The sequence below is a fragment of the Heterodontus francisci genome, chromosome 25, assembly GCF_036365525.1.
Source record: "Heterodontus francisci isolate sHetFra1 chromosome 25, sHetFra1.hap1, whole genome shotgun sequence".
In the NCBI taxonomy this organism is placed as follows: Eukaryota; Metazoa; Chordata; class Chondrichthyes; order Heterodontiformes; family Heterodontidae; genus Heterodontus; species Heterodontus francisci.
In genome coordinates, this window is record NC_090395.1 from 75965928 (window position 1) to 75991123 (window position 25196).

The 25196-nt window shown below is 46.6% G+C and overlaps 1 protein-coding gene across 1 annotated transcript in view; it reads right to left on the reverse strand.

The window, feature by feature from the left end:
* mdfi (MyoD family inhibitor) overlaps window positions 1-8901 on the reverse strand; it is a 114551-nt gene extending 105650 nt beyond the window's left edge. The window contains exon 1 of the mRNA XM_068057547.1: window positions 8198-8901. Coding sequence (XP_067913648.1) covers window positions 8198-8285 — 88 coding nt within the window. The 5' untranslated portion in view covers window positions 8286-8901. The remainder of the gene's footprint in view (window positions 1-8197) is intronic.
* Window positions 8902-25196: the final 16295 nt, after the last annotated feature.

Genomic DNA, 25196 nt, shown 5'->3' on the forward strand with positions numbered 1-25196 from the left:
TAAAATTACAGCTCATGGAAGAAAAGGGACAATAGCAACATGGATATGAAATTGGCTGAGTGAAAGGAAACAAAGAGTAGTGATTAACGATGTTTTTCAGACTGGAAGAAGGTTTGTAGTGGAATTCCCCAGGGATGAGTGTTGCGACCCTTGCTGTACCAGATACACATTAATGACCTAGACCTTGGTGTACAGGGCACAATTTTAAATTTTGCGGATGATTCAAAACTTGGCAGCATTGTGAACTGTGAGGAGGATAGTTTAGAACTTCAAAAGGACATAGACAAGTTTGTGGAATGAGAGGAAAAGCGGCAGTTGAAATTTAATGCATAGTGATTCATTTTGGTAAGAAGAATGCAGAGAGACAATATAAAATAAAGAGTACAATTCTAAAGGGGGTGCAGGAGCAGAGGAACCTGGGTGTATATGTGCATAAATCATTGAAGGTGGCAGGACAGGTTGAGAGAGTGGTTCATAAAGCATACAGTATCCTGGGCTTTATTAATAGGGGCATAGAGTACAAGAGCAAGGAAGTTATGTTAAAGTTGTCTAAAACACTGATTCGGCCTTAACTGAAGTATTGTGTCCGGTTCTGGGTGCCATACGTTAGGAAATATGTGAAGGCATTGGAAAGAGTCCAGAAAAGATTCACGAGAATGGTTCTAGGGATGAGGAATTTCAGTTACGTGGATAGATTGGAGAAGTTAGGACTGTTTTCCTTGAAGAGAAGGCTGAGAGGTGATTTGATAGAGGTATTCAAAATCATGAGGTGTCTGGACAGAGCAGATAGAGAGAAACTGTTCCCATTGGAGGAAGGAATCAAGAACAAGAGGGCACAGATTTAAAGTAATTGGCAAAAGAAGCAACAGAGACATGAGGAAACACTTTTTCATGCAGAGAGTAGTTAGGATGCACTGCCTGAGAGTTTGGTGGAGGCAGATTCAATCGAGGCATTCAAGAGAGAATTGAATTGTTATCTGGAAAGAAAGAATGTGCAGGGCTACAGGGAGAAAGCCAGGGAGTGGCACTAGGTGAATTGCTCCTTCGGACAGCCAGCGCAGACATGATGGGCCGAATGGCCTCCTTCTGTGCTGTAACAATTCTGTGATTCTATGTTGGCTTTTATTGCCAGTGTGTTGGAGTACAAGAATGAAGAAATCTTGATACAATTGTATGCGGCTTTGGTGAGACCACATCTAGAGCACTGTGCACAGCTTTGGTCTCCTTATCTGAGGAAGGTTAAGAGAGTGGGCAAAGACCTGGAAAATAGAGTATAATGTGGGAAAGTGGGAAATTGTCCACTTTGGCAGGAGAATAAAAAAATAAACATATTATCTAAATGGTGAGAGGTCGTAGAGCTCTGAGATGCAGAGGGATCTGGGTATCCTAGTGCATGAATTGCAAAACGCTAGTATGCAGGTACAGCACGTAATTAGGAAAACTAATAGAATGTTATCGTTTATCACGAGGGGAATTGAATACAAAAGTAGGGAGGTTTTGCTTCAGCTATACATGGCATTGGTGAGACCACATCTGGAGTACTGTGTACAGTATTGGTCTCCTTATTTAAGGAAGGATGTAAATGTGTTGGAGGCAGTACAGAGAAGGTTTACTAGACTAATACCTGGAAAGGGTGGGTTGTCTTATGAGGAAAGATTGGACAGGCTAGGCTTGTATCTGTTGGAATTTAGAAGAGTAAGAGGCAACGTGATTGAAACATATAAGATTCTGAGGGGTCTTGACAGGGTGGATGTGGAAAGGATGGTTCCTCTTGTGGGAGAATCTAGAACTAGGGGTCACTGTTTAAAAATAAGGGGTTGCCCATTTAAGACAGAGATGAGGAGAAATTTTTTCTCTCAGAGGGTCGTGAGTCTTTGGAATTTTCTACCACAGAGGGCTGTGGATGCTCAGTTGTTGAGTATATTTCTAAATGAGATAGATAGATTTTTGGATTCAAGGGGAATCAAGGGGTAAAAGGAACGGGTGAGAAAGTGGGGTTCAGCTAGATCAGCCATAATCTTATTAAACGGGGGAGCAGGCTCAAGGGGCCGAATGGCCTACTCCAGCTCCTATTTGTTATTCTCTAGAGTGTTGAGTTATATCACTAGGTCAGGGGAGTGAAGTCAGAGCCCATGATTCCTGGTATCAACCAATTGAGTTACAAAGAAAGACTGAAGAAACTGGGGCTTTTGCTCCTTGAAAAGGGGTGAAATTGAAAGGACCTTATCGAGTACACAAGATATTAAATGGGATAGACAAGATAGATAAGGTAATATCGAACACTGGTTCAACATATGCCTGGATATTAAAACAGTGGGGCACAGGTTAGAACTGGGGAAAGGAAAGATTTCACACAAAGAGAGATCAACACTTGGAATAGGCTCTGGGTGGGATGGTGAAGACTCACTCAACAACGCAACCTGTACTTACATAGTACCTTTAAAGTAGCCAAATATTCCAAGGCACTTCACATAAATGTAATCAAACAAAATTTGACATCAAGCCACACACACAGATATTAGGACAAGTGACCAAAACTTTGTCAAAGAGGTCGATTTTAAGGAGGATCTGAAAGGAGAAGAGAGGCAGAGAGGTTTAGGGAGGGAATTCCAGAGCTTAGAATCTGGGCAACTGAAGGCCATTGGCAGAGCGATTAAAAATTGGGAATACACAAGAGGCCAGAATTTAAAAGGCGCAAAGAACTCGGAGTCCGGTTAGAAGATGTTATTTGGGAGGAATGGATGAGCTAAGATGGGCTGCAAGGTCCTTCTGAAATGTTGGATAGTTGATGGCGCCAGTGGGTGTGGGGCCTCAGTTCAGCAACTCCTTGGATACATTTGGTGTGCCTCCAACTTACCTTGTAATTAGGCACAAGAAAGGGACACTTTTTCCATGTTGATAGGCAGAGTAAATAAATACTGCAACAAGAATGAATATCCAGCAAGGTTTGATATTCCTTAAATAGAAATGAATATAGTCACGTAGTGACAAAATATTCCCTGTAAATGGTGAATGTGTTCCCCTCAGTCTGCTCTCTGTATGTTCCTGTATATAAATTTCACATTAAGATTGGATTGTATATCAATAAGTTTTTGGACTTTATTAAAGAATGGCTTGCATTTATATAGTGCCTTTCACAACCTCAGGACATCCCAGAATGCTTTACAACCAATTAAGTACTTTTGAAGTATAGTCACTGCTGTAATGTAGCAAACACGGCAGCCAATTTTCACACAGCCAGATCTCACACACAGCAATGAGGTAATGACTAGATAATCTGTTTTTGATGTTGGTTGAGCAATAAATATTGGCTAATGTTAATTCCTGAAGAGATCAAACATCTCTGTCGACTCGTAGGAATCCCTCATTGTGACCGTCCTAGATGGAGAAAGCTCATTCAGCAAGGCATCGTACAACCTGAGGGACTTCATCGGGAACATGTGGAAGCAACATCGAGGCATCAGAGGAAGAGCAAAAACTTCCCAACTACTCATCTACCTGACCCTTCAAACATCACCTGCCCCTCACGTGGCGGAGTCTGCAGATCACACATTGGACTTATCAGCCATCTCAGAACCCACTGAACTGGAGTGGAAGCAAGTCATCCTCGATCCCGAGGGACTGCCGAAGGGAGAGTATTAATTGTATATTAATTGAGTGTTTAATTGTATTCAGGTCTTGGGCATTAACTGAGACTTCACTTGTACTCCTACATATAGAAACAGATTGAAACCTGGCTTATCGGGTTTGGACGTGTTTGTAATGTGTGTTTCTATAAATAGAAGCTTAAAAGTATGTAAAGATTAGGCTCCAGTTCTCTCCTTCACCACCTGACTTGCTGGATTAGAACAGCCAGCAAACCGGGGAGAACCCCCACCCGTCTTCAAAGATGGCATCCACCCGAGAGGTCAGACAGAGCCTTGATTTAATGGCCTGCATTTTGCAGTCAACGGCAAAGTGGGAGGGATCACTGAATGCAAAAAAACTCCATACTTACCTGGTTTGTAAGATACAGCAAGAACTTCCTCCCTTCCAAGGGCAATTAGGGATGGACTACAAATGCTGGCCTTGCCAGAGATGCCCACATCCCATGAAAGACTAAAAAAAAAGTTTTTAAAAGTTTATAAACTTAAAAACTGAGAGAGAGGGAGAAGGGGAGAGAGACAGAGTGGGACGGAGACAGACAGTTAGACAGGCACAGGAAGGTTCTGTGCCAATCCTCTCCTTGCCCCTGGCTTTGCCTAAACCTCCCACCTGCCGGGGTCTGTCCCTCAGGTATTAATGCCATGCAGTTCCTCTTCCTCTCTCCCCCCAAACATCCCAACCAATGCCTCTCCCCAAAAGCCCCCTCCCCCACACACTCCTCTTGCCCCCACTCCCACGGTTCCTCTCCCCCTCAACTCCGGCTCCCCCAGCTCCTCTCCCCCTCACCTCCAGCTCCCCCAGCTCCTCTCCCCCTCACCTCCAGCTCCCCTAGCTCCTCTCCCCCTCACCTCCGGCTCCCCCAGCTCCTCTCCCCCTCACCTCCACCTCCCCCAGCTCCTCTCCCCCTCACCTCCAGCTCCCCCAGCTCCTCTCCCCCTCATCTCTGGCTCCCCCAGCTCCTCTCCCCCTCACCTCCGGCTCCCCCAGCTCCTCTCCCCCTCACCTCCGGCTCCCCCAGCTCCTCTCCCCCTCACCTCCGGCTCCCCCAGCTCCTCTCCCCCTCACCTCCGGCTCCCCCAGCTCCTCTCCCCCTCACCTCCGGCTCCCCCAGCTCCTCTCCCCCTCACCTCCGGCTCCCCCAGCTCCTCTCCCCCTCACCTCCGGCTCCCCCAGCTCCTCTCCCCCTCACCTCCGGCTCCCCCAGCTCCTCTCCCCCTCACCTCTGGCTCCCCCAGCTCCTCTCCCCCTCACCTCCGGCTCCCCCAGCACCTCTCCCCCTCACCTCCGGCTCCCCCAGCTCCTCTCCCCCTCACCTCTGGCTCCCCCAGCTCCTCTCCCCCTCACCTCTGGCTCCCCCAGCTCCTCTCCCCCTCACCTCCGGCTCCCCCAGCTCCTCTCCCCCTCACCTCCGGCTCCCCCAGCTCCTCTCCCCCTCACCTCTGGCTCCCCCAGCTCCTCTCCCCCTCACCTCCGGCTCCCCCAGCTCCACTCCCCCTCACCTCCGGCTCCCCCAGCTCCTCTCCCCCTCACCTCCAGCTCCCCCAGCTCCTCTCCCCCTCACCTCTGGCTCCCCCATCTCCTCTCCCCCTCACCTCCAGCTCCCCCAGCTCCTCTCCCCCTCACCTCCAGCTCCCCCAGCTCCTCTCCCCCTCACCTCCGGCTCCCCCAGCTCCACTCCCCCTCACCTCCAGCTCCCCCAGCTCCTCTCCCTCTCACCTCCAGCTCCCCCAGCTCCACTCCCCCTCACCTCCGGCTCCCCCAGCTCCTCTCCCACTCACCTCCAGCTCCCCCAGCTCCTCTCCCCCTCACATCCTGCTCCCCCAGCTCCTCTCCCCCTCACCTCCAGCTCCCCCAGTTCTCTCCCCCTCACCTCCGGCTCCCCCAGCTCCTCTCCCCCTCACCTCCAGCTCCCCCAGCTCCACTCCCCCTCACCTCCAGCTCCCCCAGCTCCTCTCCCCCTCACCTCCGGCTCCCCCAGCTCCACTCCCCCTCACCTCCAGCTCCCCCAGCTCCTCTCCCCCTCACCTCCAGCTCCCCCAGCTCCACTCCCCCTCACCTCCAGCTCCCCCAGCTCCTCTCCCTCTCACCTCCAGCTCCCCCAGCTCCACTCCCCCTCACCTCTGGCTCCCCCAGTTCCTCTCCCTCTGGCTCACATCCCTGCGCCCTCCTTGCTCCTCAGTTTCATCGATGTCAGAAACAGCACTTGTTGGGAGGAGAAAGCCTTAGGCAGTTTCATGATGTTTTTCCCCTTCCTAACAAGTGCTGTTTCGGACATCGGCAGGACTGAGGAACTGGGAGGGGAGAGGGGGAAGAGAGCTGGGGGCGGGGAAAGAGAGGGGGAAGGGAGCCAGAGGGTGGGGGAGAGCTGGGGGGAGAGAGTGGGGGAAGACAGCCGAGGGGTGGAGGGAGGGGGAGAGAGGGGGAAGAGAGCCGGGGTGGGGAGAGATGGGGAAGAGAGCTGAGGGGTGGGGGGAGAGTGGGGGATGAGCTGAGGGGTGGGAGGAGAGGGGGGATGAGCTGGGGGGGGGAGGGAGGGGGAAGAGAGCTGAGGGGTGGGAGGAGAGGGGGGGGATGAGAGCTGGGGGGGGAGAGAGGGGGAAGAGAGCTGAGGGGTGGGGGGGAGAGTGGGGATGAGAGCTGGGGGGGAGAGAGGGGGAAGGGAGCTGAAATATGGGGGAGAGGGAGGGATGAGAGCAGGGGGAGAGAGAGAGGGGGAAGAGAGCTGAGGGGTGGGAGGAGAGGGGGGGATGAGAGCTGGGGTGGGGAGAGAGGGGGAAGAGAGCTGAGGGGTGGGGGGAGAGGGGGGATGAGAGCTGGGGGGGAGAGAGAGGGGGAAGAGAGCTGAGGGGTGGGGGGAGAGGGGGGATGAGAGCTGGGGGGGAGAGAGGGGGAAGAGAGCTGAGGGATGGGGGAGAGGGGGGATGAGAGCTGGGGGAGAGAGAGAGGGGGAAGAGAGCTGAGGGGTGAGGGGAGAGGGGGGATGAGAGCTGGGGGGAGAGGGGGGGAAGAGAGCTGAGGGATGGGGGAGAGGGAGGGATGAGAGCAGGGGGAGAGAGAGAGGGGGAAGAGAGCTGAGGGGTGGGAGGAGGGGGGGGGATGAGAGCTGGGGGGGGGAGAGAGGGGGAAGAGAGCTGGGGGGGTGGTGGGGAGGGAGCTGGACTTTATTTGTGACCCTCTTTCATTCATGGCAGAAAATAATGACGAATTGTGATTTGAATATTACTGATATTTTCATTTCTACGTCCCCGCCTGACAGATTTTCAGCCTCGACTAAACAAGGCCATCCAAATATATCTACTTTGAATTTACCGTTCACTAATTTAGTTCTTCTTTGCTGACTTACTCTTGTGATTGTCAGCTCTAACTCCTTGCACCTACAGATATGTGCAAGTTCTGGGCAAATAGGCAAAATTCTCCCACGACTGCTTTAAGTATCGTATTAGTGGGAACGTCAGCGGGGGCTCTTCTGGAACATCACAACCTCCGGGTTTCTGCATAAGCAAGATTGCTGGAAGTTACAGTGCCATCGTGGCTCTCAATGGCACCAAACACTATTGGGAAAGGAAAATCCTGGACAAAGTCTCACATGGAAAACATTTCCTCCGACAGTGTAGCACCAGTACGACACTGGGAGTGCCAGGCTGGATTTTGTGCTCAAGTCTCTGGAGTGGGATTTGAATCCCCAACCTTCTGACTCAGAGATGAGAGCTCTGCCCACTGAGTCACAGCTGATATTTGCTTAGATTCAGCCCATAAACAGTTAAATGTTGCATCTCTGTGTATCCTCACATCCATTCAAATCATGCACACACTGTCAGATCTCAAGACTGTCAGATTATTCAACTTTTCATCCAAAATATAAAGGAACTTTCGAACATTTCTGGTTTTCGACCATGCAATTTCAGGAATTTTAAAAAAGGAGGATGCAATTTTGTGAATGTGTATTTGTAGCTGGATGTCTGTCTGTCTCTCTCTCTCTATATAGGTTTGTCTGTTTGACAGTGGATCCTATGCTGTTTATCCATCCTACATTGCTCTGTGTCAGAGTCTGTCTTCACCTTTCTGTATGCCAAGGTGTCCATTAGTCTATCTCTGAAAGTTTTGATTCAGTAAACGTGTAGGCCTTTGTTTTATAATAAAACCAGAAAATACTGGAAATACTCTAGGCCAGGCAACTGAGTTTCTGTCTTCTGTGTGTTTTGTGTCTGTCCTTGTTGTATGTCTCTCCGTGAGTATGCCTATGTTGTGTGTATCTATTGTGCAATGTTTCTTAGTGTAAGTCTGTCTGCCCTATGTTCCTTATTGAGTCTCTGTATCTGTGTTCTGTGCCTGTGTAAGTATGTTTCTATGTGTGTGTCTGTATTTGTGTTTTTCTCACTGTCTGGGATTACTTATTCTGTTTCTCCCCTTCTGTGTATAATGTCTATCTTTAACTTTATCTTTCTCTGTTTCTGTCCCAGTGTATGTTTCTGACTCTCTCTCACCCAGTGTGTGTTTCTGTCTGTCTCTGACCCTCCCGCTGGCTCTGCGGTCGCTCGGCCCTGTTCCTTACCTCTATCCCGGGACGGTCGGGTCCCGTGTGTTGTGGGCGCTGATTCCTGCTCTTTGTAACTGCAGCACTTGCTGTTACCTTGAGACATTGAGACATCTGGTGCGACTGGAAGCGGAACACGGAGAATGAGTAAAGCGGCAACCACTCGTTAAATCGACCCTTTAAATCTGTTCTACACAATCTCAGCCGCTTCACTCAATAATTAACAACTTGTCCAAACTCGAAGCAGAGCCTGGTCTGGGATTATGGGATGAGTCTCTGCTTTCACCCGCCTGAAACTTTCTCGGTCCAAGTCTGTCTTCTTTTGAATGAATCATGCACGTTTTGTTTTTAAATTTCTTGTAAGTCTCATCGATTTGAGCTAAAGCAAGTTTTAATTGAGATCAGAAAGTTCTTCAACTTTAGCTTACACAAACTTTGTTTTAAAACACTAGCAACTTTTCTTCCCAAACTTACTGCAGGTTGACTCTCTCAGGAAGGTTCTTTTGGTCCCTTCTCTGCGTCTTTGATTCTCTCTCAGCTCCTCTGGGACTCTCAGGTTAAGTTGATTGTCGGGGAACCTCCCGCAGTGAGTTGAGTGGCCCCTTCACATTCCGCCTCTCTCTCCCTTTCTCCTGAAGAGAAAGGCGGAAATCGCCTGGATTGCGGATTTCTCAGTTTCCTCCGCAGGACCTGTGCTTCTTAAAAGAAATCTGCAACTCACTGGAAGTTTATTCAGACTCAGGGAGAGAAAAAACACACAAATAAGCCTGGCAACCAATGTACTACGTGTCTGAAAAGCTGAGTGTGGTCAGAGAGATGAAGTCATCAGACGAAGAATGTTAGAATCATTTATTTGTTTCTAGTATTTAACTTTTTTGCACGCTCCTGATACTTGCAGTTGTCTCTTTATTTGCATCATTTAGGGACAAAGGGCAAAGTGTCTTTCAACAACTCATTTGAGGCAGAATCACATTACCAAAATTAGCTGGAGATTATCAAGAAACACAGAATCTGCAGACAAACCCGAATGAGTTAAAAATCCTTTCAGTCCGTTAGTCTCTATCCAGAGTCACCTCTCTCTCCCAACACCCTCCTGTCCACCCTCTACATTAGAAACCAGAGAACAAACTCTTATTTGGAAACCATCTTTCATCTCCCCGGGACGTCCCAAAGTGCTTTCCAGCCAACGAAGTACTTTTAAAATGCTGTTAAACTGTTGTAGGGAACACAGCACGCTCCCACAAACTGCTGTTTTGGTGATGCTAGTTGGGGGACAAATGATTGTCAGGACAGTGGGGGAACTCTGTTCTTCCTCAAACAGCGCCATCCATCTCCTATACCCATCTGAACAGCGAAAGGGCCTCAGTTTAGCATCTCACCTGAAACACAGCACCTCTGACAGTGCAGTACTCCCTCAGAACTGCAGTGGAGTGTCAGCCTAGGTTGTATCCATATGGGACTTGAATCCATAATCCCACTACCTAGGCATGAGAGGTGCATTGGCGAAGGTAGACAAGCAATGGCTAGCATTTAAAGAATTAATGCAATTAATTAATTTGTAACAAATATACATTCCTTTAAGGCATAAAATCCCCACAGAAAAAGTTTTCAATCATGGCTAACAGGGGTTAAAGATAGTATTAAATCAAAGAGGCTTATAATGTTGCCAAAAAGAATAGTAAGCCTAAGCATTGAGTGAATTTTAGAATTCAGCAAAGCAGGACCAAGAAATTGATAAAGAAAAGAGAAAAGACAATATGAGAATAGATCAGCAAGAGACATAGAAACAGATTGTAAACATTTCTATAGGTATGCAAATAGCAAGAGATTAGTGAAAATAAATGTGGGTTCATTAGAGGCAGAGATGGGTGAAATTATAATGGGGAATGAGGAAATTTCAGAGACGTTAAACAAATACTTGTACCTGTCTTCACAATAGAAACACAAAAAACATTCCAGAAATAATGGGGAACCAAGGGTCTAGTGAGAATTAGAAACTTAAAGAAACCACTTCTAGTAAAGCAATAGTACTGGAGAAATTAATGGTACTAAGTGGTGACAAGACGACTGCATCCTAGGCTTTAAAAGAGGGAGCTGCGGATATAGTGGATGAATTATCTTTGATCTTCCAGAATTCCTTATATTCCAGAAAAGTTCTCAAGTATTTGAAGGTAGCAAACATAATCCCACTATTTAAAAAAAGAGGAACAGAGAAAATGGAGAACTATAGGCCAGTTAGCCCGACATCAGTAGGAAAAATGTTAGAATGTATTGTTAGGGATGTGGTAACAGGGCACTTAGAAAATTTATAATATTAAGCAGGATCTAGACGGATTTATGAAAGGAAAATCATGTTTGACAAATCTATTCATTTTTTTAGGATAAAACTACTAGGATGGCTAAGAAGGAACCAGTGCATGTTGTGTATTTGGATTTTCAAAAAGCATTCTATAAGGCACCACAGAAGAGATTATTACACAAAATTAGGACTCATGGGATTGGATATAATATATTAGCATGGATTGAGGATTGGTTAATGGACAGAGGGCAGAGAGTGGGAATAAATAGGACATTTTCATGGTTGACAGGCTGTAACTAGCAGGGGACTGCAGGGATCAGTACTTGGGCCTGCACTATTTACAATCTATATCAATAACTTAGGTGAGGAGACTGAGTGTATCCAAGTTTGCTAACCATACAGAGTTAGGTGGGAAAGTAAGCAGTGAGAAGGAGGCAAAGAGGCTGCAGAGGGATATGGACAGGTTGGGTGAGTAGACGAAAACATGCAGATGGAATACAGTGTGGTGAATTGTGAAGTAACCGACTTTGGTAGGAAACATAAAAAAGCAGAGTATTTTCTGAGTGGTGAGAGACTGGAAAATGTTTGCATTCAGAGGGAGCTCGGTGTCCTTGTACATGAATCACAGAAAGATAACATTCAGGTACAGCAAGCAATTAGGAAGTCAAATGGTATGTTAGTTTTTGTTACAGAGGGATTGGTGTATAAGAGTAAAAAAGTCTTACTACAATTATACAGGGTATTGGTGAGGCCATGCCCGGAGTACTGTGTGCAGTTTTGGTTTCCTTATCTAAGGAAGGACATACTTGCCCCAGAGGGAGTTCAATGAAGCTTCACTGGACTGGCTTTTAGCATGAGAAGAGATTGAGTAGACAAGGCTTATTTTGCCTGGAATTAAAAATGAGACGTGATCTAATTGGAGCATGCAAAATTCTTCAGAGGTTTGACAGGTTAGATGTTGAGAAAATGTTTCCCCTGGCTGGGGAATCTAGAACACGGGTCACAGTCTCAGAATGAGGGGTTGGCCGTTTAGGACTGAGATGAGGAGGAATTTCTTCACTCAAGGGGTTGTGAATCTTTGGAATTCTCTACCCCAGAGAGTTCTGGATGCTCAGTTGTTGAGTATATTTGAGACAGAGGTCAGTAGATTTTTGGGTACGAAGGGAATTAAGGGATACGGGGATAGTGCACGAAGGTGGGGTTGAGCTAAAAGATCAGCCATGATCTAGTTGAATAGCTGAGCAGGCTCGAAGGGCCAAATAGCCTCTTCCAGCTCCGATTTCTCATGTTCTGTATTATATGATAACACACCGTGTGTTACTGGGTATAACACTCCTGTATATATTATAAACACACCACATGTTACTGGGTATAACACTCCTGTATATATTATAAACACACCACATGTTACTGGGTATAACACTCCTGTATATATTGTAATAACACACCGTGTGTTACTGGGTACAACACTCCTCTATATATTATAAACACACCGTGTGTTACTGGGTACAACACTCCTCTATATATTATAAACACACCACATGTTACTGGGTATAACACTCCTGTATATATTGTAATAACACACCGTGTGTTACTGGGTACAACACTCCTCTATATATTATAAACACACCACATGTTACTGGGTACAACACTCCTCTATATATTATAAATACACCACATGTTACTGGGTACAACACTCCTCTATATATTATAAATACACCACATGTTACTGGGTATAACACTCCTGTATATATTATAAACACATCACATGTTACTGGGTATAACACTCCTGTATATATTGTAATAACACACCGTGTGTTACTGGGTACAACACTCCTCTATATATTATAAACACACCACATGTTACTGGGTATAACACTCCTGTATATATTATAAACACACCACATGTTACTGGGTATAACACTCCTGTATATATTATAAACACACCACATGTTACTGGGTACAACACTCCTGTATATATTATAAACACACCACATGTTACTGGGTATAACACTCCTGTATATATTATAAACACACCACATGTTACTGGGTATAACACTCCTGTATATATTGTAATAACACACCGTGTGTTACTGGGTACAACACTCCTCTATATATTATAAACACACCACATGTTACTGGGTATAACACTCCTCTATATATTATAAACACACCACATGTTACTGGGTATAACACTCCTGTATATATTATAAACACACCACATGTTACTGGGTATAACACTCTTGTATATATTATAAACACACCACATGTTACTGGGTATAACACTCCTGTATATATTATAAACACACCACATGTTACTGGGTATAACACTCCTGTATATATTATAAACACACCACATGTTACTGGGTATAACACTCCTGTATATATTATAAACACATCACATGTTACTGGGTATAACACTCCTGTATATATTATAAACACACCACATGTTACTGGGTATAACACTCCTGTATATATTATAAACACACCACATGTTACTGGGTATAACACTCCTGTATATATTATAAACACACCACATGTTACTGGGTATAACACTCCTGTATATATTATAAACACACCACATGTTACTGGGTATAACACTCCTGTATATATTATAAACACACCACATGTTACTGGGTATAACACTCCTGTATATATTGTAATAACACACCACATGTTACTGGGTATAACACTCCTGTATATATTATAAACACACCACATGTTACTGGGTATAACACTCCTGTATATATTATAAACACACCACATGTTACTGGGTATAACACTCCTGTATATATTGTAATAACACATGGTGTGTTCTGGGTATAACATTGTATAAATTAATGATGTGTAGCCAGGATGCAGAGTGACAGCAGAATTAGAAGGAAATTTAAAACCTGGTATGTGTCACAGGGAAATTAGTTTGGAGTTGGGAAGCAGTGTGATGGTGTGACTGGGTTCCAGGGTATATTAGAGTCTCTGCAATAAATTAACACCTTCATCAGGTTTTGCAGTTAACATGAACAAGTACTTGTTAATGTTAGTCATACGGTCCTGTTGTGTTCACACCATGAAAATAGAAAAGCTGGAAATTTAACGTGAGGGCACGTCAAAATCTGATCAGAGGGTCAACCACAGAGAAAGTGAAAAACATCTGTTATTTTCTGTGTTAAGTTTCAGTTGTGTATTGAGCTGATGGTGAGTTGGATGGTATGGTTTGAGCTTGAAGTAAATCAATAATGTTGAGCATTGTCACTTACCCCAGTTCTTTCTCCCTGGCATCCTAAAGGAGCAGTCTCACTGGAGAACAGTTCCACAGGTCTCAGCTGCCCTCTGTGCTCTTTGCCATGTGTTCATTATTTATGAGCTACATAATAAACTGTCACTCTTTGCTCCAAGGTGAAGAATATTTGGGAAGCTGATCATGTGCAGGATTTTAGCTCCTCCATGGGACACAGTGGAGTTGCATCAAGGAACGAACAAACGCACCCCTGAATGTGTTGTGCTTTCCTGATGTAAGAGCCCTCATGCATCAAAAGGCCAATGGAATGTTAGCCTTTATCTGAAGGGTGTTGGAATACACAGGAACAGGAGGAGGCCATTCAGCCCCTCAAGCCTATTCAATCATTCAGTGAGATCATGGCAGATCTGTGACGTAACTCCATATCCCTTTGCCCGATATTCCATAATACCTTTAGATAACAAAAATCAATCAATCGCAGATTTAAAATTAACAGTTGACCCAGCATTCATTGCTGCTTGAGGAAGAGATTTCCAAACTTTTACCACCCTTTGGGCTGGATTTTCTTGAGATCCTGACTTCGGGACCTGTGGCGGGGGATCAGGAAGATTGTACCAGCCGCGGTCTGCCACGGAGCGCGATGCCGGGAGTGCCGGACCTGATCTTCCCGGTAGTGGCGATGCTCTATAGTGGACCCCTTCCCATCCCCGCGCCCCCCCACCCCCCCCCCGCCCACTGCTGGGTGATGGGACCCGACTTTGAATATGTAAATTAAGAAAATGAATAAATTTAAATAAAATTGTCAGCGGTCTTACCTGTTGCCCGAAATCCTCCGAGCGGCGGCTGGCACTCACTTTCTCGTCCAGGGAAAGCTGACTCTACCAAGGTGGGGAAGGGAGTACTTAGGATTTTCAGTGTAGTGGTGGGGGGGGGGGTATGGAGTTAAATGTGCATTAATAGTGTAGGTGAGGGGACAAAGAGGTGACCCCTGCCCTTTGAGCAGTTTGTGGCAGGGTGGGAAGGTCGAGTCTTGTACAGACAAATAAAAAAAATGTCTTTTGTTGGGGGAGGGCAACTATTATATTTAAGTTTTAATGTTGTGGGGCGGGGGGGGGGTGGTGCTGCTATATTTTTTATTGTGGTATACTGGGGGCTACAGTTTTAAATATTTAAATTTAGCAGCAGGTCTGGCTGCCCTTTAGAAATAGCACCAGTACCTGCACACAGGTAACTGACATCATTGCCAGCATCGCAGAGCGATTCCCCATGTGATTAGGGAGGGAGTGGCCTGACTGATGTATTACCTTGAGCTGTTTTCTTCGCCCACTGCCGCTCCTGGTGGCTGGAGAATAGAATTCAGCCCTTTGTGTGTAGCAGTTTTCCTAATTTCACTCCTGAAAGGTCTGGCTCTAATTTTTAGTCTCAGTCCCCTTGTCCTTGACTCCCCAACCAGTGGAAATAGTTTCTCTCTATTTACCTGATCTGTTTCCCATAATAACTTGAAAACATTGATCAAATCATCCTTTAACCTTCTAAATTCCAGGGAATACGATGCTAGTTTGTGTAATCTCTCCTTGTAACTTAACCCTTGGAGTTTGGTAAATTTACACTGCACTCGCTCCAAGGCCAATATATACTTCCTAAGGTGTGGTGCCCAGAACTGCTCACAGTAACTCCAGGTGTGGTCTAACCAGGACTTTGTGTAGCTGAAGCATGTCTTCTAACCCCTTGTATTCTGGTCCGTTAGATATAAAGCTCAGCATTCCATTCACCTTTGTAATTATTTTCTGTACCTGCCCATGACATTTTAATGATCTGTGTACCTGGATGAGCAATGTAATTATTCAACATGTCTGCCATTTCCATATTTTCATTGACAACATCACTGTTATTAGTTTTCAAAGAGCCACATTGCTCCTGAACACCCTCTTTTTCCTAATATTGTTGAAAAAAGTATTGGCTCAGATTTTCTGTGGCCCCTTGACGCGGGGGACACTGAGCACCACGACAGGTGGTGAAGGGGGGGGGGGTAGCGGGGCGTGAAGGGCCCTTCGCTTCCCCATCACCAAATGATCTTCCTGGGGGCGGCATAGCCGGACAATGTCTTTCCCGCCCAGAGGACAATTGAGGTCCCTAAGTGGCCTATTAACGGTCAATTGAGGGCCTTTTCCAGCCGCCGCTGGGATCTTACCTGTGGCAGTTGGGGGGGGGGGGGGGTGCGGGGGGTTCCTTCCTTCATGGGCAATTTGTGGCCCATGGAGGACCCCCACCGGGAGCAATTTTACCCCCCGGGAACCCCTCCCCCTGGACTGCATGACAAACCCCCCACACACAGCCCACCCCTCCTTGCCGGGGCCTTCTGGACTGGCCCCGATGACCCCACCTCACCTACCTGTGTTCTGGGGTTCCAGCCCTGGGCCTGGGTCCAAGGCCTCTGCAGTACTGGCTGTGGCCACCGCTCCCAGTGACGCTGCCGATACTGCTGAGCTGACGTCCCTCTGATTGGCCGGTGGCTTTTGGAGGTGTCTTTAAAGGGACAGAAATCCTGGCTCCTACAACTTTGATTTAAAAAGACCAGAGGATTGCTGCAGGGTGGGGGTTGGGGGGGTGGGGGGGGAGCATGAAAATGTGGTGTCAGGGATCTGCCTGTCTTTTCTGCCCAGCACCGGGAGCCTCCAGCACAAAGTTGAGCTCATTGTGTGGATTGTGATATCCCTTGAAAGTCTCTTTTCATACTCCCTTTTTGTAGCTCTATCAGTTTTTTCATCTTTTGTTGTTCTTTGTATTCCTCCCAATCACCAGGATCTGTACTTTTTTTTGCATTTTGTATGCTTTTTCCTTTAGTTTTATGTTTCCTCTTACTGCTTTAGTCATCCATGGCTGTTTCTTTTTGGCAAGTAAAACTCTTGCCCTTTAGGGATATAAACTGATTCTGTATCACATTAAATTATTTTTTTGAACATTTCCCACTGATCTGTCAATTTACCCATTAACAGATTTGCCCAGTTTACTGTGGACAGTCTCTGTCTCATCACATTGAGGTCAGTCTTACATAAATTGAGAATCTTAGTAGCTGTTTTGTGTTTGTCCCCTATACTGCACTTGATCATATTATGAATACCATTACATCAATGTTCACCCACCATTATATTCCTGAATATTCAATCCCCAGTCCTGGTCACCCTGTAGCCACATCTCCGTAATGGCAATTAAATCATACTTGTTTAGCTCTATTTGTGCCTTCAAATGATCTGCCTTGTCGTGAGTGCTGCATGCATTCAGATAGAGTGCCCTTAACTTTGTTCTAATGTTCTTCCTCATTCCGATCTTATTTGATGTTTGCCTTCATCTCGTCTGCCTTCCAGTTTTGCTTACATCTTTTCTCCTTACTGTTACCAGTTTTGCTTCCCTCCAATCTGAGCTCCCTTTTAGATTTCCATTCCCCTGACAATCTAGTTTAAACCCTCCCCAACAGCAGTAGCAAATCTCCCTGTGAGGATGTTAGTCCCGGTCCTGCTAAGGTGCAACCCGTCCATCTTGTACAGGTCCCACCAACCCCAGAACCGGTCCCAATGCCTCAACAATATAATGGCCTCCCTCCAGCACCAATTCTCCAGCCATGTGTCAAATCGCTTAATCCTGCTATTCCTATGCTCACTCACAAACATTTTAATGGGATGTTACCCTGTTTGTTCCCTGCATGGCACATTCCCAATTGCTATGCAACCGCTCACTGGGCACCCTCACAGTTTAGAGGGAACATAGGTCCCAAAGCGCTTTCGAGCCAATGAAGTGTACTTGCTGTGGTAGTGCATGAGTGTCACCTCCCTCACCACTCCCTGGCCAGTGATAACAGAGCACGCGGAATGCCTACTCCCCTACTGGCACCGGAATATGGTGCCGATTAATGGCCAGCAAGAGGCTGAGAACTGGGAGCATCCCATTTCCTGAGAATTTTGAAAAACTAGTCTAGACTATACTGAACTGCAGAAGGTCTGACTGTTGATCAAAAGCACATTGACACAACCATAGAATTATACCCAACCACCACATACCAGTGAATCACTCACACTTTGAGAAAATGCCTTTATAAGTAACTGATTTTGATTGTCATCTGGGATGTATTTCTTCATCGCTGATCCTACTATTTTTGCAAGCTGTCTATCTCAATAGAACTTATGTTGACAGCACCTCCATCCCTTGTGATGTTGACCACCAGAAAAGACAACAACCATATCATGGGAATACCGTCACCTCCAAGTTAGAAACATCGAAAAGTTTGTGGCACAGAAGGAGGCCATTCAGCCCATCATAACCGTGCCAATCAAAGAGAATGTTATCCAGTCTAATCCCACCTTCCAGCTTTTGGTCCATAGTCCTGTAGGTCACAGAACCTCAAGTCCAGATCCAAGGGTTTTTTAAATGTGATGAGGGTTTCTGCCTCTACCACCCTTTCAGGCAGTGAGTTCCAGACTCGCACCACCCTCTGGGTGAAAAATTTACTGCTCAACTCCCCTTTAATTCTTCCACCTTAAATCTATGGCCTCTGGTTATTGACCTCTCGGCTAGTGGAAATAGGACTTTCCACATCACACATCATCCTGACTTGGACATCTGTCAGCCGTTCCTTCAACATCGCTGGGTCAAAATCCTGGAACTCTCTACCTAACCGCACTGTGGCAGTACCTTCACCTCATCATCACCTTCTCAAGGGCACCTAGGGATGGGCAATAAATAAATACACATGATAAGGTTACCAAGGCTATAAAAAAAGCAAACCAAGCACTGGAGTTCAATTCTAGAGGGATAGAATAGAAAAGCAGGGCAGTCATTTTAAGCTTGTACAGAACCTTGGAGTTCTGGTCTCCATATTATAAAAATGGTATAGAAGCACTGGAGAAGGTACAAAAAAAGCATTTACAAGGATGATACCAGAACTGAGAGATTATAACTATAAGGGAAGTTTGAAATGGCCGGGGATCTTTTCCCTAGATAAGAGAAGGTTGAGGGATGACCTGATAGATATATTTAAGATTATGGAATAGTTTGATAGGATAGAGAAAGACAAAATGTTTCCACTTGTGGGAGAGACCGAAACTAGGGCATTAATATAAAGTAGGCACGACTGAATCCAATAGGGAATTCAGGAGAGATTTATTTCCCCAGAGAGTGGTGAGAATGTGGAACTCGCTGCCACAGGGAGTGGTTGAGGTGAATAGTATCGATACATTAGGGGGACGCTGGATAAATTCATGAGGGAGAAAAGAATAGAAGGATATACTGATAGGATGAGATGAAAAGGGGTGGGAGGAGGTTTGTGTGGTGCATAAATGCTAGTACAGACCAGTTGGGCCAAATGGCCTATTTCCGTGCTATAGACCTGATGGGGAGTGATAGGGAGGAGAATTGGAGGGGAGAGGAGAGATTGGGAAGAGAGGGCAGGAGATGGGAGATGTTGGGGAGGGAAGCGAGTGAGCCTGGGCTAGAAGTAATCGAGTCAGAAAATGTACTCTGAGTGCTCCTGGCTCCATGTCAACTATTTGTTGGTGGCCTCCAGACATTCTACTACTTAGACTCCAGTAGATCCAGTAAAACTGAATGGATCCACTCAGGCAGTTTCTACCGAATGTGGTACATGAGTCAGGTATCTGATTCGCATAATTAAAAGGCCGGGTTCGTAATTTGGCATCTGGCACACTTCTGGGGGAAGGCAAAATTCCCTCCCCGCACTCTTATTTAACGTCCAGAAATCCAGCATGACAGGCTCCACCACCGGCCCCCCCCCCCCCCCCGCCACCCCCGCCTCAGTGTGTATTGTCAAATATTTTTTTCGATAACACTCTTGTGAAGTGCATTGGGAGGGTTTGCTATGCTATGCTAGGCGCTATATAAATGCAAGTTGTTGTTGTTGTGGTGTTCAATTAAAATGCTGTGGTCATAGAAGAAGATCCCACCAGCAATAACTGGTCCTGATGTGTATGCAGAGCCAGTGAAAGCAGCAGGATAGAGGCCGTTGGGATGGGCTGTATTAGTTGAAATGCGTGGCTGAGGTTGCCTGCTGTGACTGTGTCTACATCGTGTGGCATTAGACATGGGGGCCCTGGGTGAAACATGCTTCTAATCAGCCACAATAGCTCCTTTGTTCTCCCACCGCATGACTTCACACATCAATAAGACTGGTCCGAGATTGAATTTTCCTTTGAACGGTTCTGAATTGATATTGAAGAGCATTTAATAACGTGTGATTTGAGCTGAGGCGGGTTACAGGACAAGCTGTGTTTTTTTCTCTCCCTCACTGCTTTGTCAGGAATCCCTACAGTTCTCAAGCAGAGGTTATCGTTCACTTACAATCCCCTGACCCAGATAAAAGACTGTTTACCATACGCTCGATTTTTTTTTTGTGCCAGGGAAAATATGTCCAGCTCAACAAAAGATGCTATTTATTAAGCAGAAAATTAGACTAAGCACGTCCAACTGAGGGGAATGAAACTCTCTTCCCCATGCAATCCCTCCCCCCATATCCTTAAAGTGAAAGATAGTCCATTCACTCTTGTTGCCTGAGGCGAGATCTGATCATACTGCTTCCGTTCCCAAGTCCAATTTACAATCGGCAAGGCCAGTGATGTGTGGCTTTCATTGGGAAAATGAATGGAATGTTATGAATGTGATCCAAAGCACATGGGGGGCAATATCTTCCCTAAACATTTGAGGGCAGTCATAATGTATAGAATCTACAGTGCTCCGGTTTCCTCCCACAAGCCAAAAGACTTGCAGGTTGATCGGTAAATTGGCCATTATAAATTGTCACTAGTATAGGTAGGTGGTAGGGGAATATAGGGACAGGTGGGGATGTTTGGTAGGAATATGGGATTAGTGTAGGATTAGTATAAATGGGTGGTTGATGTTCGGCACAGACTCGGTGGGCCGAAGGGCCTGTTTCAGTGCTGTATCTCTAATCTAATCTAGTACAGAAACAGGCCATTCGGCCCAACTGGTCTATGTTGGTATTTATTCTCCAGATAGGCCTCCTCCCACCCTTATTCCATCTCACCCTGTCATATCCTTCTATTCCTTTCTCCCGCGTGTTTATCTAGCTTCCCCTTAACATTGATACGATTCGCCTCAACCATTCACTGTGGTAGCGAATTCCACATTCTCACCACTGACTGCAAGGAAATCTTCCTTCCCTCCGTTGTTTGGAACATTAGCCCAGATTATTCAGCAACCACTTGGGCCTCCTCACATTTGACTCCCAATTTTCCAGCAAGGTAGAGATGACATTGGTGCAATGAGGCTTGGGATATCAGTGCAGGGAAAGGAGTTGAAGCAGAGAATTGATATGAGAGAGCATGGACCACGAGACAGCCATTCAGTGGTGCAGTGGTTAGCACCGCAGCCTCACAGCTCCAGCGACCCGGGTTCAATTCTGGGTACTGCCTGTGTGGAGTTTGCAAGTTCTCCCTGTGTCTGTGTGGGTTTTCTCCGGGTGCTCCGGTTTCCTCCCACAGCCAAAAGACTTGCAGGTTGGTAGGTAAATTGGCCATTATAAATTGCCCCTAGTATAGGTAGGTGGTAGGGGAATATAGGGACAGGTGGGAATGTGGGATTAGTGTAGGATTAGTATAAATGGGTGGTTGATGGTCGGCACAGACTCGGTGGGCCGAAGGGCCTGTTTCAGTGCTGTATCTTTCAACTAAACTCTCCTCCTTCCACAGACCAGCTATAATCAACACTGTTGTGAACGCTATCTGAAAAAACTTTTCTATAGCACCTTTTACATCCTCAGCATGTCTCGAGGTACTTCACAGCCAATTAATTACTTGGAAATGCAGCAAGCAATTTTCACATAGCAAGATCCCACAAAGCTCCTGAATGACCAGCAAATCTGGTTGGTGTGTCCTGAGGGGGAAGTACCAGAAAGCCCTGTTCTTCCTCAATTAGTGACAGGCATTTCTTGTATCTGTTGTCTTATTCCCACTGAGGATCATTCCCATTGATTACGACCTTGTCCTATTGCGTTCTCAAGCCCTTAAATCCAAGGACTCAGTTTCTCTAAAGTTGATCCTCATCTTCAGAGGGAAGGTTTGCTTTGGCCCCGATGACCTTTATTCAGCTTGAAAATACAAACAAGATGTTTGATGTGTTCTCTACATCACTCACAGTCCAAGGTCTCCAATCATTGTCCAGGCTGAAGCTCTTCAGTGCTCTGGTTGGTGCACCTTTACCACTGGACACGGTTCTGGCCACTGGAATACAGTGGGGAATTCTAGCTCTTTAAGGCAGTGCAGAGATGGGTAACGAATATTAAAGGAATGAAGAGTTGCGAAAATTATGTAAATTAGTGAGTATTTGGATATGAGAATTCACTCCGCTCCAATCCCATCTCAAACTGGACCTTAAGGAGATGAATCAGATACCCAACAGGACAGGCAAAGTAACCCCAAAAAACAGCTGTATAGAGCAGGAGACTGCTGCCCAGTGTGGGTCTGAGCCCCAGGGACCAGGAGAGCCCCTCCCGGTATGGTACTGAGTCCCACACAGAGCACAAAGTGTCTGACCCAGTGTTGAGTTAGCTGATGTCAGTTGAGAAGCTGCTACAGTTAGTTTCAATGGCGGAACTGGCTCGAGGGGCTGAATGGCCTACAATAATATCTATATTTGTTCTTAATTAAGGGGTAATTGAGTAAAAGAAATGGCAGCCAGGGGAGTGCAGTGCTCCTCCTGCAGTATGTTCGAGGTAAGGGGAACCTCCGGTGACCCTGCCGACTTCACCTGCTGGAAGTGCATCCGTCTCCAGCTCCTATCAGACCGTGTTAGGGAACTGGAGCTGGAGCTGGATGAACTGAGGATCATTCGGGAAGCTGAGGGGGTGATAGATAGAAGCTACAGGGATGTCGTTACTCCACAAAACAAAGGCAGCTGGGTAACAGTTAGAGGTGGGAAGAGGTCGGTGCAGGGATCTCCTGTGGTCGTTCCCCTCAGCAACAAGTATACAGTTTTAGATACTGTTGGGGGGGACGGCCTATCGGGGGCAGGCTGCAGTGAACGGGCCTCTGGCACGGGGTCCTGCACTGTGGCTCAGAAGGGAAGGAGGGAGAACGGGAGAGCACTAGTCATCGGGGACTCGATGGTGAGGAGTACCGACAGGCGGTTCTGTGGGCGCAAGCGAGACGCACGGATGGTTTGTAGCCTCCCTGGTGCCAGGGTCCGTGATGTTTGTGATCGCGTCTTCAGGATCCTTAAAGGGGAGGGGGAGCAGCCAGAGGTCGTGGTGCACATTGGCACCAACGACGTAGGAAGGAAGGGTGGCACAGATGTTAGAAGTGAGTTTAGGGAGTTAGGCTGGAAGCTGAAAGCTCGGACGGACAGAGTTGTTATCTCTGGTTTGTTGCCGGCGCCACGTGATAGTGAGGCTAGGAATAGGGAGAGAGCACAGCTGAACACGTGGCTGCAGGAATGGTGTAGGAGGGAGGGCTTCCAGTTCTTGGATAATTGGACTGCATTCTGGGGAAGATGGGACCTGTTCAAACAGGACGGGCTGCATCTGAACCAGAGGGGCACCAATATCCTGGGAGGGAGGTTTGCTAGTACTGTTCGGGAGGGTTTAAACTAGTTTGGGAGGGGGATGGGAACCGGACTTGTAGTCCAGGGACCAGTGGGTCCACTCAGAAAGACAAAGAGTGTAGTGAGGTATTGGGGAAGGTAGCACTGTCGCAGAGGACAGATGGGCACGGAGAAGGGTTAAAGTGCGTATACTTCAACGCAAGAAGCATCAGGAATAAGGTGAGTGAATTGAAGGCGTGGATGGGCACTTGGGACTACGATGTTGTGGCCATCACTGAAACGTGGATAGGTGAGGGGGAGGAATGGTTCTTGGAGGTACCTGGTTATAGATGTTTTCATAAGATTAGGAATGGTGGTAAAAGAGGTGGGGGGGTGGCATTGTTAGTTAGAAATAGTGTAACAACTGCTGAAAGAATTTTCGAGGAGGATCTGCCGACTGAGGCACTGTGGGTTGAGGTCAGGAACAGGAAAGGAGCAGTCACCTTGATGGGAGTTTTCTATCGGCCCCCCAATAGCAGCAGGGAGGTGGAAGAGCAGATTGGGAAACAGATTTTGGAAAGGAGCAGAAGTCACAGGGTAGTAATTATGGGGGATTTCAACTTCCCAAATATTGATTGGCAACTCTTTACATCGAATAGTTTGGATGGGGTAGTGTTTGTGCAGTATGTCCAGGAAGCTTTTCTGACTCAGTATGTAGACTGCCCGACCAGAGGGGAGGCAATATTGGATTTGGTACTAGGTAATGAACCAGGGCAAGTGATAGAGCTGTTGGTGGGCGAGCACTTTGGAGATAGTGATCACAATTCTGTAGCATTCACTGTGGTAATGGAGAGGGATAGGTATGTGCAACAGGGCAAGGTTTACAATTGGGGGAAGGGTAGATATGATGCTGTCAGGCAGGAACTGAGGAGCATAAGTTGGGAGCATATGCTGGCAGGGAAGGGCACGGTCGAAATGTGGAACTTTTTCAAGGAGCAGATAGTAGGGGCCATTGATAAGCATGTCCCTGTCAGACAGGGAAGGGATGGTCATGTGAGGGAACCGTGGTTGACAAGAGAGGTTGAGAGTCTTGTTAGGAAGAAGAAGGATGCGTATATAAGGTTGAGGAAAAAGGGCACAGGCATAGCTCTGGAGGGATACAAGATGGCCAGGAAGGATCTGAAGAAAGGGATTAGGAGAGCTAAGAGAGGGCATGAAAAATGCTTGGCGGGTAGGATAAAAGAAAACCCCAAGGCCTTTTACGCGTATGTCAGAAATATGAGGATGACTAGGGGGACCGTAGGTCCGGTCAAGGACAATAGCGGGAGACTGTGTGTTGAGCCGGAAGAGATAAGTGAGGTTTTGAATGAGTACTTCTCTTCGGTATTTACGAATGAGAAGGGGTGTATTACTGAAGAGGACGGTGTGAAACAGACTGGTAAGCTCGAGGAAGTGCTCGTTAGGAGGGAAGATGTGTTGGGGTTTTTGAATAACTTGAAGATAGACAAGTCTCCCGGGCCTGACGGGGTATATCCAAGGATGTTATGGGAAGCAAGGGATGAAATTGCAGAGCCGCTGGCAATGATCTTTTCATCTTCTCTGTTGACGGGGGTGGTACCAGGTGATTGGAGGGTGGCAAATGTTGTGCCCCTGTTCAAGAAAGGGAATAGGAACAACCCTGGGAATTACAGGCCAGTTAGTCTTACTTCGGTGGTAGGCAAGTTGATGGAAAAGGTGCTGAGGGATAGGATTTCTGAGCATCTGGAAAGACACTGCTTGATTCGGGACAGTCAGCACGGTTTTGTGAGGGGTAGGTCTTGCCTCACAAGCCTGATTGAATTCTTTGAGCAGGTGACCAAGCAAGTGGATGAGGGTAAACCAGTGGATGTGGTGTACATGGATTTTAGTAAGGCATTTGATAAGGTCCCCCATGGTAG